The 13575-nt window shown below is 55.3% G+C and overlaps 1 protein-coding gene across 2 annotated transcripts in view; it reads left to right on the forward strand.

The window, feature by feature from the left end:
• MED26 (mediator complex subunit 26) overlaps positions 1–12057 on the forward strand; it is a 71114-nt gene extending 59057 nt beyond the window's left edge. For both annotated transcript variants that reach the window (XM_074384446.1, XM_003942255.4), the window contains exons 2-3: positions 7485–7559; positions 8148–12057. In XM_074384446.1, the coding sequence (XP_074240547.1) occupies positions 7494–7559; positions 8148–9803 (1722 nt within the window). In that variant the 5' untranslated portion in view covers positions 7485–7493 and the 3' untranslated portion in view covers positions 9804–12057. The remainder of the gene's footprint in view (positions 1–7484; positions 7560–8147) is intronic.
• Positions 12058–13575: the final 1518 nt, after the last annotated feature.

The raw sequence follows: 13575 nt of genomic DNA on the forward strand, positions 1-13575 counted from the left end.
CTGGGGACAAGGCAGAGATAGCAAGGAGACCATGGAGGTGGCCCTGTGGGGGTTCAAGGAACTCTTTGTAACCTGTACATTTCAGTTCAGGGGCAGTCAGGAGAGTCTTTGCAGAGTGCTGACATCACTGCAGCCTGGTGGCACCTGGTACCCTTCACTCCACTTAGTCAAAGCACCAGATGGGCCCTATGTGTTGGGCAGCCATGCCAGGCTAGTGGAAGGCTAGGTTTCACCCCTTCTAGTCTACCCAGGACCTCCATTACCTTCCTGGCCATCAGTTGCCTCATCTGTAGAGCGGGCTCGTGAGGATGAAATACAGAACTTGGCCCCAGGGTAACCCACCAGTGGTGGCCCTGTGCGAGTTGTGCCTGGTTGGGCCTGCCCAGGCTCAGCACCCTTGATTCTGTTGGTTTGTCAGACCTTGGGCAGCACACGGTTTCCCCTTTGCCACCATAGCTGCCATCCCAAGAGGCTGGGGATCTCAGGCAGGGTGGGAACATTTCAGATATGGAGAAAATGGGGAGGCAAGCCAAGGGGGCCGCTTGGACTCCAAACTCAAGTCTCAGTTCCTTGTTTCAGACCGGGGCTGGAAATCCCCTGCAGTAATTACTCAGGGCCGGGTTTTACCTACGCACCCCTGTAATAAAGCGAGGAAGAGGCTGGTTGGTAGCGAGTCCAGTCCACTGAGCAGGCCCCAGCTTTGCACTCAGACCCGGTGATCTTCACAGAAGAAAAACTCGGACACATGCCAAGGCCCAATTAAAATATTTGCTGATGGGTTTGCTTGGAAAGGTGATTCCACATGCCCTGTTGTAGGTAGGTTTTTGGAAGACAGTCTAGAGATCAGAGGTGTGACGGTTTCACAGGGGCTACAGAGGAGTGCTGCCGGCTGGCCTTTGGGGGAAACCTGGAAAGTTAGTTCTGAGCAGCCATGTCCTATGGCTCAGCTGTTCCCAGAGCTATACAGACTATACAGTGTAGATTGCAGATTGGGCAGGAGGCGGTGCTGACTGGGGCTGGGCAGGGTGCAGAGTGATAGTGATGGCTGTCCATTCCCTGGGTTACTGTTGGCTCATTGTTATGTTTCTCCCCTTCCAGGACAGAGTGACCTAGCCCCCACCCCTCCTTGCCAACTCCTCCCTCCTGGTCTGGGCCACTTGAGGGCCTGTCCTTTCTGTGGTGATGGTTGTCCTGGGCTCCCTCCTGGTGCAGGTCAGGCCTCTCCCTGCAGAAAGGAACTGTCGACCTAGCGCGTGCCCCTGGTTCGGCCTTTTGAAGAGAAGTGTGAGGCCACCTGAGAGTTGGACCGATGTGGACAGCTGGCATGGGCACTCAGAGCTCCCCTCTCCAGCCCCAGGGCTGCCTGCTGTTTCTGCACATGGTCTGTTAAGCAGCAGCCCAGTACCAGGGTAGGGGGAGTTTGGTGAGGGGCCACTGGGGTCTGTCCAGATAGTTGGTGTTGTGCAGTTTGACTCAGGAAGCTTGAGATAGGCTCACATGGAGGGAGGTGGCATCCTACCCAGCCCATCGCCCTTGCCGCCTTACTCGGGGGCCAGATGGTAGACCATGAAGCCACTATAAGGAGCTGGAAACAGGTACTTACTCACTTCCCCTTTAGATGGCTGCCAGTCCTTCTAGATTAGTGAACTCTCCTAAACAAATGCTAGGAAATAGATGCATTTTCTCATCTTTATTTGTGACAGATTTCAAGCATAAAAGTAGAGAAAGGTAACCATCCTGCTTCAGTAGATAGCTGCTTACAGCCATGTGACTTTGTTTCACCTTTCCCCTCCTGTCACTCACCCTAGGGGATGATTCTGTAGCAAATTCCAGACTGTATTATTTTTCAGGAACATGGAGAATTTGTGGTGGATCTTTAATCACGGAGCATGGCGTGCTGTGAAGTCGCACACAGGTTTCCTCACTGCTCCTGGGCTGTGGGAGAATGAGGTGTCGCATGCTCACGCAGCTCCAGGCGCCTGACCCAGCCTGCTTGAGGGGTTTCATCCCCTCCCTCGGGCTGTTTCTGTGCATGTCCAGCCCCGCCTCCTTCACATTTCCTGTGAGCAGAACAGCACATGTCACCAGTTAGGCTGGCTGGAATTGTGGCTTAGCACAGGCTATGGGGCACTCGGAGAAAAAGATGCCAGCCTTTCTGGAAGCCTTTCTTAGTTCTCATGTGGAAGGATGGCCACAGAAGAGCCCTGGGACATGCAGACCTCCTGTGGTCTTGGGCGAGAAGTTGTCCCCTCCATGCCCCCATGCATGTGTTCCTGGGCATCCCCCAGGTGTGGGTGCCTGTGTGCTGAAGGCTGTGCTGATGGCCCCTGGTTCACCCTCTGCCTGGATGCAAACCATTCTTTCTCGGTATCTGTGCTAGCTGTGATGCCCATGGCCTGAGACCAGGCCTCCCCACTTGGTTTCTCTGAGATTTCAGAAAGCCAAGATTGACATTCACATTCCTTTTGGCCCATGTGTACCTGATCATGCCTCATGGATCTCCATTCTAAGATCTGAACATGTTCGGTGTGACAGTGAAGTCAGTTCCATCAACATTCCTGTCCTGGGCGGCTAGGCTGGACCTGCATGTATGCCTGTGCCACACCTAGTCCCACCTGCTAACTTCCTGGACTGCCTGCGTTTAGAACAGACACCTCAGGGAGGTCCCACCTGCTTCCCAAGTGCTCTCTGCTGCATTTATCCCTGCCTTTCTAGTAGCTGCATGGAGGTGCACTCCCCGCTCCCCACCTGACACCTTCGCCCTTCACAGGCACTTCGTGCAGCAATGAGGAGGCCAAACTGAGGAAGATTAAGTGGGCAGGGCAGTCAGTGTTGGTAGAAAGGGGAGGCAGCACCTGTCTTCATGATGGTTAAGGAAGTACAGACTCATCTGCATCTATTGAGGAGTCTGTAGTGGAGAAGTGACACGCTGCAGTTCCTGGTGGGATTCCTGCCCCTTTGGGAAAGCCACTTGGCAGGTGTTTTGAGAGGTTTTTTTTTGGACTGGGAATGAATCCCAAGGGAGAATCCAAAGGAGGAGGGGGCCTCCAATGTGCCAGGTTATTCCTGACAGCAAGACACTGCAATTGGCCTGTGGGCCAGAGATGTGGCCCTGGCGAGCCCGAAGAGCTGCCCTAAAGCCATCCTTTAAGGGCATCGCCTGGAGTGGCTCCCCATGTGGAGTCAAACTGTGTCTATGGAATTAGGATCTAGTGTACTTCCCCAGACAGACAGACAGGTGCCAAGGGCATCCCACAAACAGGGCAAAGGCAGGTAGCCTGTGGGGGCAGTGGCTAGATAGAAGACAGGTTGTGAAGGAGCTACCTTGGGTCTTTTGGGTCTGCTTTTCTTTCCAGTGTCATCACCCTGGCCCCTCCCTGCTGCTGCAGGCCTTTGGTGCCGTCTGGCCAGCTCCCTGCCCATCCTTCTCCAGCACTTTTCTGCTTTCCAGCCTGAAGGTCAGCCTCCAGCCCAGATGGACACAGCTTGCTCTGCCTCCTCCTTTTTTGACCTCCCTGGGAGGCCACCTTGGGTGCTGCCCACCCCTGTGGCCTGCCCCAAGGGTTCATGCTGCACTTAGCAGGCCTGGAGCCTGAGCAGGAGGCTCTCCTCAGCCACATCTGAGTGCTAGTGTGTCTGCCACCCACAGGGCACCCCCAGCAAGGGCGGGAGGCCTGCTACCCCTGGGTGGAAGAGAGTTGGTTATTAAGGCAGGGTCCCCAAGGCCAGGAGTGAGCTCACATTTTGCTCCAGTTGAGTGCTAAGTGTTCTTTGGACAGACTGTGGCCATCTGTGAAGAGGCTTTGTGGAGCCTTCTCAGTGTGCCTGGGCTCGGAGCAAGGAGTCGGGGGCCAGACCCTTTGCAGGGAATCCTCGCTGCATTGCTCAGCATCTGCCTCCTGGGCTTGGGAGGCCCGACTGTGTCTGGAATGCCCAGGTGGCACTCTCCACCCTGTGCTCAGACTGCTTGACATCAAGGCCCGAGAGGTTGCAGGGCAGGGCAGCTTCACCTCGCCCCCATCCTTGCTCTGCTGACATCACTGACCACCTTCTGTTGGCTCCAGGGAGTGGCCACATTGGGCACTCACACTCTGTCTTACACAACACACATTTATCATCTCAGGCTCTAGGGCTCAGAAGTCAGGTCCAGGCTCATCGGGCTGGGATCCAGGCAGCAGCGGGCTGTGCTCCTCTCTGGGGGATCCATTTCCTGCCCCTTTAGGTGTTGGCAGAGTTCACCTGTTGATGGTGTAGGACTGTGGGTTTCTTGCAACTTATAGGTACAGCAAATGGGCTCCTCTACTCCTCAGGCGAGCAGCTCACATGCTGTGGGCAGAAAGAAGACTGCCAAGGAGGTAGCATTTCCCTTGGGGCTGAAAGCCCAAGGGCCTCCTGGAGGCTGAAGGCCTCTGTGCACACGCTTAAGTATGGCTCATAAGGCAGCTCCAAGTCGCAGGGCCCTGAGACCTTCACCTGGTGTCCTCAGCTCCCATGCAGCTTCCAGGAGGCTCTTGGGGCTGGCTGTTGGTTCAGTAGTGATTTCTGGGGCACCAGCCCAGTGCCAGACCCTGGGGTTGCCCAGGTGTTCTGCCTCCTCCCTCCTGTCTGGCAGCAGGATGGTGTCTGCCCAAGGACAAGGACACTTTGTGCCACCAGGCTAGCTGGGCCTGGGCAGTGTTCTGTTCTGCAGGACTGCTGGTTCAGGAGTGTGTGGAGAACCAGAGCTCCAAATATACCAGGGTGAGGTCACCAGGGTGGAGGTGAAGCCATGTGGCAAGCCCAGGGACTGAGTCGGTGCTGGAGTCCTTGGCCCAGGAGTGGCTGGCCTTGCTGTCTGTCTGGGACTGGCCTCCTCACTGCAGTCCTCTCCTTCACTGAATCCCTGCCCGTTGCACAAGGAGTGAGGACAGGACTGCATCTCCTCAGATCACTGCCCACCCCCACCCCCACCTTGACGCAACTGAAAGTAGAGTTTTCAGGGTCATTTGGAGCCCTGAACGAGAACATTGCAAGGTGCAAGACCATTGTTGCCAAGGAGTAAATGGGCCCATTGGCAGAGGGGCAGCTTTGTGGGAGCTCTGTGGCCACTCTGCAACTTTACACCCAGAGGAGACAACATGGGGAGGGAGGGGCAGTGGCTGCCTTACACTGGAAGTGGGGCAGAAAAGCCAGAATCCATGAGGCCAGCAGAATTAACAGCCGTCAAGGACGTGCATGTTCTAGTCCTGGAGCCGGGGCATGTCGTACCGTACATGACAGATGAAACTAAGGGAAGAGCCTGGAGATGGGGAGATGACCTGAGATCTGGGCCAGCCCTGCCTAGTCAGGGAGTTCTTAAAGATGGCACCTATCCCGGCTGAGCCAGAGAGATGCCAGGTGAGGACTCGGCCTGCAGCTGGCTTTGAGCACAGAGGGAGGGGCTGTGAGCTGAGGGATGCAGTGCCCTCCAGAAGCTGGGAATGGCCGCTGGAAGACAACCAGCAAGAAAACAGGTGCCTCACTGCTGCAGTGTAAAGAGCTGGACTCTGCTAACATCTGAAGGAGCAGGAAATGAGGATCCCAGCCCAGTGAGACCTAGACCTGACTTCTGAGCCCTAGAGCCTGCGATGATAAATGTGGCTGTGTAAGAAGCCAAGTTTAGGATCATGTGTTACAGAAACTCATGCCACGTAGTCTTGGTAGTGATGTGGCCTGGTGGGAATGGAATGGAGCAGCCTCCCTGGGTACGAGGTGACCACCCTGCACGGATATAGAACCCAAGCTCCTCCACGGCAGTTTGTGCACTAGCCCAGAGTCAAGTCTGTCACTGTTGTCAGTTGCAGCCTTGTTTTGTAATGGCAAATGGAAAGTGCCTAAGTGTCCCACAACATTCAAGTCAGGCCTTTTCCCCCCTCTGGAAGGCATGGTGAGCCAAATGAGGGGCTCTGTTTGGAGCCGGACATTTCTGATGTTAAGACAGAAAAGGCAAAGTTCAGAACCACGGTCAGTTTGGTTTTGAAATGTGTGATAAGTGTAGATATATACACCTGTATACACAAGGGATATTTTTGGAATGCGAGGAAACACTATAGTGGCAAGGTCAGAGATGGCCATTTCCTTGTGTGCCTTTTTTTTTGCTGTTTTAATTTGTGCACATGATGTGCCCACTTTACTCCTCCATCATGTTCTAGGGGGTAGTTGTGTAATCTCACTGTGGTTTCCCTAGGGCCCCTGGGCCCCCATCCACCAGCCAGCCCACCACAAACCTGTAGCTGCCGGAGGTGGTGGTTGAGCTGTAGGAATTCTTGCTGTAACAATTAAAGGAGTTAGTAATATGTGGCAAGTGCTTAGAACAAGGTGCAGCTCTTAGCAAGATCCTAAAAGGGAAGGATTCCCTGGTCCTGGGATGTGTGCGCGCTTCACTCTGCCAAAGCCCAGCAGTCCCCAAAGTCGGCTGTACCCCGCGAAGTACCTAGTATTGTCAAATACCATTCTTCGCCAATGGGGTGCGTGTCATGTATCCATTTGCGGGTTCAGCATGTGTTTTCCTGGCTATTGATAAAGCTGAGAGGTGGAGTATTAGCTCTGACATTTCACTGTGCTGTCCCTGTTCCTGTCTGGTGGCCGCTCTACAGCGGGCTCCTGGTCAGCTGCATTGCTGCACAGGCATTCTGCGTGTTCTAGATACAGCCCCTTGGGGCCTGTGGCCTATGTCTTTTCCCACTTTGTGACTTTCTGCTCTCTTTGTGGTGTCTTTGGACGAAGAGTTCTTGTTAATGCAAATTGACCAGTTTATTATGTATTGATCTTTTTGGTTTGGGTTTTGTTTTTGTTTTTGAGATGGAGTCTCGCTCTGTCACCAGGCTGGAGTGTAATGGCACGATCTTGGCTCACTGTGACCTCCACCTCCCGAGTTCAAGCAATTCTCCTGTCTCAGCCTCCTGAGTAGCTGAGACTATAGGCACGTGCCACCACACTTAGCTAATTTTTGTATTTTTAGTAGAAACAGGGTTTTACTGTGTTGGCCAGGCTGGCGTCGAGTTCCTGACCTCATGATCTGCCTGCCTTAGCCTCCCAAACTGCTGGGAGGTTATGAGTTACAGGTATGAGCTTCCACTCCTGGCCTATATATTGATCTTTTAAGCTTCGTGCATTTTATTCGATGAATTCTTCAGTGTCCCCTCTCCCACTCCCATCATATGGCAGTGTAGAGGTCATCTTAACTATCAGGAGCAGCTCTCATTTCCTAAGAGTCCTGGGTTTCAGCAGGTAGGTGGGTGGGTATGCACACCATGCACTAGAGGAGGTAGGACGGCAGGTGGGGATGAGCGCTGGGTGCCAGGTTGGTCCAGGGGGCAGGTAGGGACCACCTGGAGTGCAGGCTTCCGTGCTCCCAGCTCCTCTTGCTCTGGGCTTGGGGAGAGACCCAAGCAGCCTGGGGCTGGGTGTCCCAGCCTCCCAGGGGAGAGGACAGGGGCCTGACAAATGGCTTTTTATTTCCACAGATCCGGAACATGGTGGCGGTGCTGGAAGTCATCTCCAGCCTGGAGAAATACCCCATTACCAAAGAGGCACTTGAGGTGAGTATCTCAGACCCCAGCATGGGAGAGGGCAGAATGGAAGGCAGGGGATGGCTCCAACCCAGGTCCTTGGGAACATCAGTCTCTCTGCTTCAGAGGACCAAGAGAGGCAGTGTGCCCTCACAGCATGTGTCCCACGATCATGGTCTCCCATGGGCACTGCAGGGTTAATCCCATTCTGCATGCCCACTTTGTGGGCACGTGGGGGTCGGGAGAGGTGTGCTTGGGGGAGGCTCCTGTGAGTGGCACCATCCCCAGCCCTCCACTTGAAGAAGGCCCTCTGTGCTGTCACCTTGGCCACGGCACCCTCTCACCCAGAAAGCCTCTCTGGCAGTGTCCTTGCAGTGACCTGACGGTCCACAGCCCCCTGGAACTGGAAGCGCTGCCAAGAAGCCACCTGTGACCCTTAAGGTCTGGGAACTGGGTTGAGAATATTGTCACAAAGAGCCAGAAATCCCCAGAGGTTTTGTGTCAGGGGAACTGGCAGTTTAGGGCTCAGTGGGAATGGGCCACTTCCCACTATTTCTGGCTCAGCTTGTGGGGAAGCCCCTGTCCTAAAAGTATGTCATCATGTCTTTCTGGTTGTAGGAAACACGGCTTGGGAAGCTCATCAACGACGTCCGCAAGAAAACCAAGAACGAGGAGCTCGCCAAGCGGGCCAAGAAACTGCTGCGGAGCTGGCAGAAGCTCATCGAGCCAGCACACCAGCATGAGGTGGCACTGAGGGGCCTGGCAGGGGCCACTGGCTCTGCTAATGGGGGCGCACACAACTGCCGGCCGGAGGTGGGGGCGGCCGGCCCGCCCAGGAGCATCCACGACCTGAAAAGCCGCAATGACCTCCAGAGGCTGCCTGGGCAGCGGCCGGACAGGCTGGGCAGCCGCAAGCGCCGGGGTGACCAGCGTGACCTTGGCCACCCGGGGCCGCCACCCAAGGCCTCCAAAGTTACACATGACTCCCTGGTCCCCAACTCATCCCCCCTCCCCACCAATGGGATCAGTGGGAGCCCAGAGAGTTTCCCCGGCTCCCTGGATGGCAGCGGGCATGCAGGCCCGGAGGGCAGCCGCCTGGAACGCGGTGAGAACGACAAGCACAGTGGCAAGATCCCCATCAACGCCGTGCGGCCGCACACCAGCTCCCCAGGCCTGAGCAAACCCCCTGGGCCCTGCTTGCAGGCAAAGGCTTCGGTGCTGCAGCAGTTGGACAGGGTGGACGAGACTTCGGGGCCTCCCCACCCCAAGGGGCCCCCTCGCTGCTCTTTCAGTCCTCGGAACTCACGGCATGAGGGCTCCTTCACCCGGCAGCAGAACTTGTATGTACCTAAGGGCTCTGTGCCCAGCCCCTCACCACGGCCCCAGGCGCTCGATGCCACACAGGTGCCGTCACCACTTCCACTGGCACAGCCGTCCACACCCCCTGTGCGGCGGCTCGAGCTGCTGCCCAGCTCGGAAAGCCCAGTATGCTGGCTTGAGCAGCCTGAGAGCCACCAGCGGCTGGCAGGGTCAGGCTGCAAGGCCGGGCTATCCCCGGCCGAGCCCCTCCTGTCCCGGGCGGGCTTCTCCCCAGACTCCTCCAAGGCGGACAGTGACGCTGCCTCCTCTGGGGGCTCGGACAGTAAAAAGAAGAAGAGGTACCGGCCTCGAGACTACACGGTTAACTTGGACGGGCAGGTGGCCAAGGCAGGCGTCAAGCCTGTCCGGTTAAAAGAGCGGAAGCTCACCTTTGACCCCATGACAAGACAGATCAAACCTCTGACCCAGAAAGAGCCAGTGCGGGCAGACAGCCCTGTGCACATGGAGCAGCCGTCCAGGACAGAGCTGGACAAGCAGGAGGCCAAGGCCAGCCTCCAGAGCCCCTTCGAACAGACGAACTGGAAGGAGCTGTCACGCAACGAGATCATCCAGTCCTACCTGAGCCGGCAGAGCAGCCTGCTCTCATCGTCGGGCGCACAGACCCCAGGGGCCCACCACTTCATGTCTGAGTACCTGAAGCAGGAGGAGAGCACCCGGCGAGGGGCCAGGCAGCTGCACGTGCTGGTGCCTCAAAGCCCACCCACGGACCTCCCTGGGCTGACCCGGGAGGTCACACAGGACGATCTCAACAGAATCCAGGCCAGCCAGTGGCCAGGGGTGAACGGGTGTCAGGACACACAGGGTAACTGGTATGACTGGACGCAGTGCATATCGCTCGATCCACACGGCGACGACGGGCGCTTGAACATTCTGCCTTATGTCTGCTTGGACTGACCGGCCCGTCAGCCACAAAGTGCATTCCCATCTTGCAGAAGCCGGGCGGGCAGGCAGGTGGGCGGGTGGCTGGGGCCCAGCTGCCTCCTGCGGCTGGGAACTCGGGGAGTCCGGCCCGGGCAGGAGGGAGGGGGCGGGAGTTACGCGGTCTCTCTCTGCGCCCTTCCCTCAAAACTCTCCTTTTGTGAAATGCTGCTACCAGTTTACTAACAAAATTGCGAAGGAAGGACCGCGCGGAAGGAAGGACGACAAAGTTGAGTTCAGAACTCTATAGCAAACCAGCTATAAAAAGCGTTAGTCCCTCACCCCTGAAGAGGTGCGGACACTTTCCAGCACCTGAAAGCTGGGACCTCAGCTGCAGGCAGGCACAGAAAGCCTGTGGGAGAGGTTACCTTTAACACAGCAACAGAAGCACGCATCTCATCTCTCTCGCATTTCCTGTTCTTTAATTTGGCCCCGAGTGTCTGTGAGACAGTGGGCCATGCCGCGGCCTCTGTTTGCCCCTACCCAGCCACTGTCAGGCCAGTGTTGTCCATCGTGTGCCAGAAGCTCCTCAGCTGTGGTGAGCCACTGGCATTGGGCTGGCAGGCCAGCTGGCCAACCACTGTGACCCTAACTCCAGGGGCAGCCACCTGTTTATATCTGGTTTCAGTTATAACCCAGTTTTTACAGAAATGCTGCAGAAATTTAAGTTTTCTTGAGTTTATTTTAACTCCTCCTCCTCCATCAGACCACCAGACAAAAAAAACCTTTCCTTCCCCCCTTTCCTTTTTTCCCTTCCTGTACACATCTAGAAAACTTCACCTTTCTAGAGTTCCCCCTAAACAACACAAAAGTTACTGAGGGTGCTACTGGTTTTATGCTGTACTGTGGGGCGAGAGGGCAGACCTGTCTGTACGCTGGAAACACTCATAACCATTCCTTTAGATTCGTTTGCCTTATGGTTATTTGTCATAAACGCGATTTGCAAAAACAAGGAGCCTTAGTGAATGTACAGTACCTAGACTTCTGTGTTCTCAGGACGCAGAAGGGAGCAACTTTGCTATTTGGTCCAGTAAGTGGACACCTTGTGATATAAATGTGGAAATAAAAAACCCATTTGCACAAACCAGTATGAGAATCTTTTCTCATTTGGACCTTCACAGCCAAATCAGCCCTTTCCTGGATCATGGATTAGCCAGGAATACCTAGACCCCAACAGCTGGGATGTAGGGAGGCAGGGCAGGGCACAGCCTTGAAGTCCACCTGTTAGCTCCTGCTGCATTTGGGAGGAGCCTTTTATTCATTCAGGGGCACATCCCAGGAACTTTCATCTTGTCTCACCCAGACCTTAACTGGCCTAGAGAGCAGGCTCCATAGCACAGGTCTCTGACTACCCCCACCTCAACAAAATACCTAGTTCTTACAAGGTATGGCCCAGAGGCTCAGAGCTGTGTGTGTCCAGCAGCCCACCCCTTGGCCCTGGCCCTCAGCTGCCTCACTAGCTGGTTGGTGCCGACACCAAAAAAATTTTTCTCTCTTGGCTACAGAGTGGCAATCTTCTAGTTGCCCCTCATCCCTGAAACTGTAAGCTATGACTGGTTTTCTAGTTTCTCAGTTTAGAATAGGTCATCTTATTTATATCTGCTTAATTTCACGAATTTGAAGAAACAGCTACACCTTAAGACATGCAGCCCTACAGAGCAAACCAAGGGTTCCTTGCAGCCTGTAAGACTATGCCCAAAGCCAGTTTCAGAGCTAGCAGGGATTTCTGGCAAAAGCTTGGTGCCAGGACACACCCCTTCCCCAAGAAAAGGCCATGGGTGAAGTGGCTTTGAAGGCAGGATGAGGTTGAACCCAGGCTGCCACCCACTAGCTGTGTGTCCGAACCATCTCTTCACTCATGTGCACATGTCCCCATTTGGTGGGTGAAAATACCCCAGAGTTAAGAGAACTAAAAGCATGTCAGTGGAGGTATCTGACACTCAGCTGTGCTGTAGGGTGCCTGTAGTTATACCACTGTGCCCGTGTTTTAACAGCTCTGCTGATACGTGGTGTCCCAAGGATGTGACATTGCTCTGATAGAGGGCACAGCTAGAGGATATTAGGGTGCAGAGCTTGGCTTCCTACCGGCATCTCTAGAGCTTTGGGATGGGCCGCAGCTCCCCCTGCCCCTGCCTGCAGGGACTACCACACCTGTCCATGTATCCAGGAGGGCCTAGGGCACTAATGTTGCCTACCTTTGAGAAGGCAAAGATAAGCTAAGATACGCTACATTTGGGGGACCAAGTTGGGTTGCTGCTTTCTTCGAGACCAGGTCTCGGTCTGTCACCCAGGCTGGAGTGCAGTGGCGCCCTTATAGCTCACTGCAGCCTTGACCTGGGATCAAAAACAGCCTCAGCCTCCCTAGGCAGTGGCACCATTATAGCTCCCTGCAGCCTTGACCTGGGATCAAAACAGCCTCAGCCTCCCTAGGAGTGGGGACCACAGGCGTGCACCACCACGAATGGCTAATTTTGGTGTTTTTTTGCAAAGACAAGGTTTTGCCATGTTGCTCAGGCTGATCTCCAACATCTGAGCTCAAGCAATCCGCCCGCCTTGGCCTCCCAAATTGCTGGGATTACAAGCTTGAGTCACCCTGCCCAAGGTTACTGCTTCTAATTTGACAAGTAAAAACACTGTAACGATTTTTTTTGTTGTTGTTTTTTTTTTTGAGACGGAGTTTCGCTCTTGTTACCCAGGCTGGAGTGCAATGGCGCGATCTCGGCTCACCGCAACCTCCGCCTCCTGGGTTCAGGCAATTCTCCTGCCTCAGCCTCCTAAGTAGCTGGGATTACAGGCACGCGCCACCACGCCCAGCTAGTTTTTTGTATTTTTAGTAGAGACGGGGTTTCACCATGTTGACCAGGATGGTCTCGATCTCTCGACCTCGTGATCCACCCGTCTCGGCCTCCCAAAGTGCTGGGATTACAGGCTTGCGCCACCGCGCCCGGCCCCTGTAACGATATTTTAACACCCTCTCCCCGAAAAAGTTGGAGGCACACGATTTGGGGAACAAATTGTCCTTGAATTAGTGTAAGTTCACCTTCCTGAAAACCTCGACTTGTTTTCCTCCACTGGGACCAGGGGCTGGCCCATCCCTCTTGGTTCTTGGGCATCAAGGGTCAGGGCTTGGCACCTCCTCCTTCCGCAGAGCCTTGGAGACAGGTGTCCAAGGACGCTTCCATGGCCACGGTCCCGAGTGACAGAGGAGCCTAAGACAAGTAGCTTCCCCATTCTGGACTTCGGTCTGTGAAATGGGGATAGCGATACCTACCGCACGGCCTTCCTAGGATTCAGTGGGATGATACCAGAGCCAGGCCCGAGAACTGCTCACGTTGCGGTGGTTTCCAGAACACGATTTCAGGGACCAGACGCTCCGGAATAGTCCCACTGCCAGAGTTGGCCACGGGCGTGCGCCCCCGGTTTGCAGAGCGAGTTTAGCCCAAGAGCTTTTCACAACTGGTTTCTTTTCCCAAAAGTTCTTTTACCTTAGGTGGCCGCCGCCGCCAGCCACTAGGAATCGGGAATCTAGTTAGGGGGTGCCCAGGTACCCCTTGTCGAGGCCCTGATGTCTGGCCCACGCACAGACGCCGACAATGCGAAGCCCTCCTCCCTCCTGCTCGCCAGTCCCGCTCGAGCTCTGGCTCTGGGTCACCGGGACCGCCCACGTCTCGGGTGGCACAGTTTGGATCCAGGTCTGCGTCCCTTTCTTCCGCTTCCGGACTCGGCTCCGCCCTTGCCGGAAGCGCAT

The sequence above is a fragment of the Saimiri boliviensis genome, chromosome 14, assembly GCF_048565385.1.
Source record: "Saimiri boliviensis isolate mSaiBol1 chromosome 14, mSaiBol1.pri, whole genome shotgun sequence".
Classification (NCBI taxonomy): Eukaryota; Metazoa; Chordata; class Mammalia; order Primates; family Cebidae; genus Saimiri; species Saimiri boliviensis.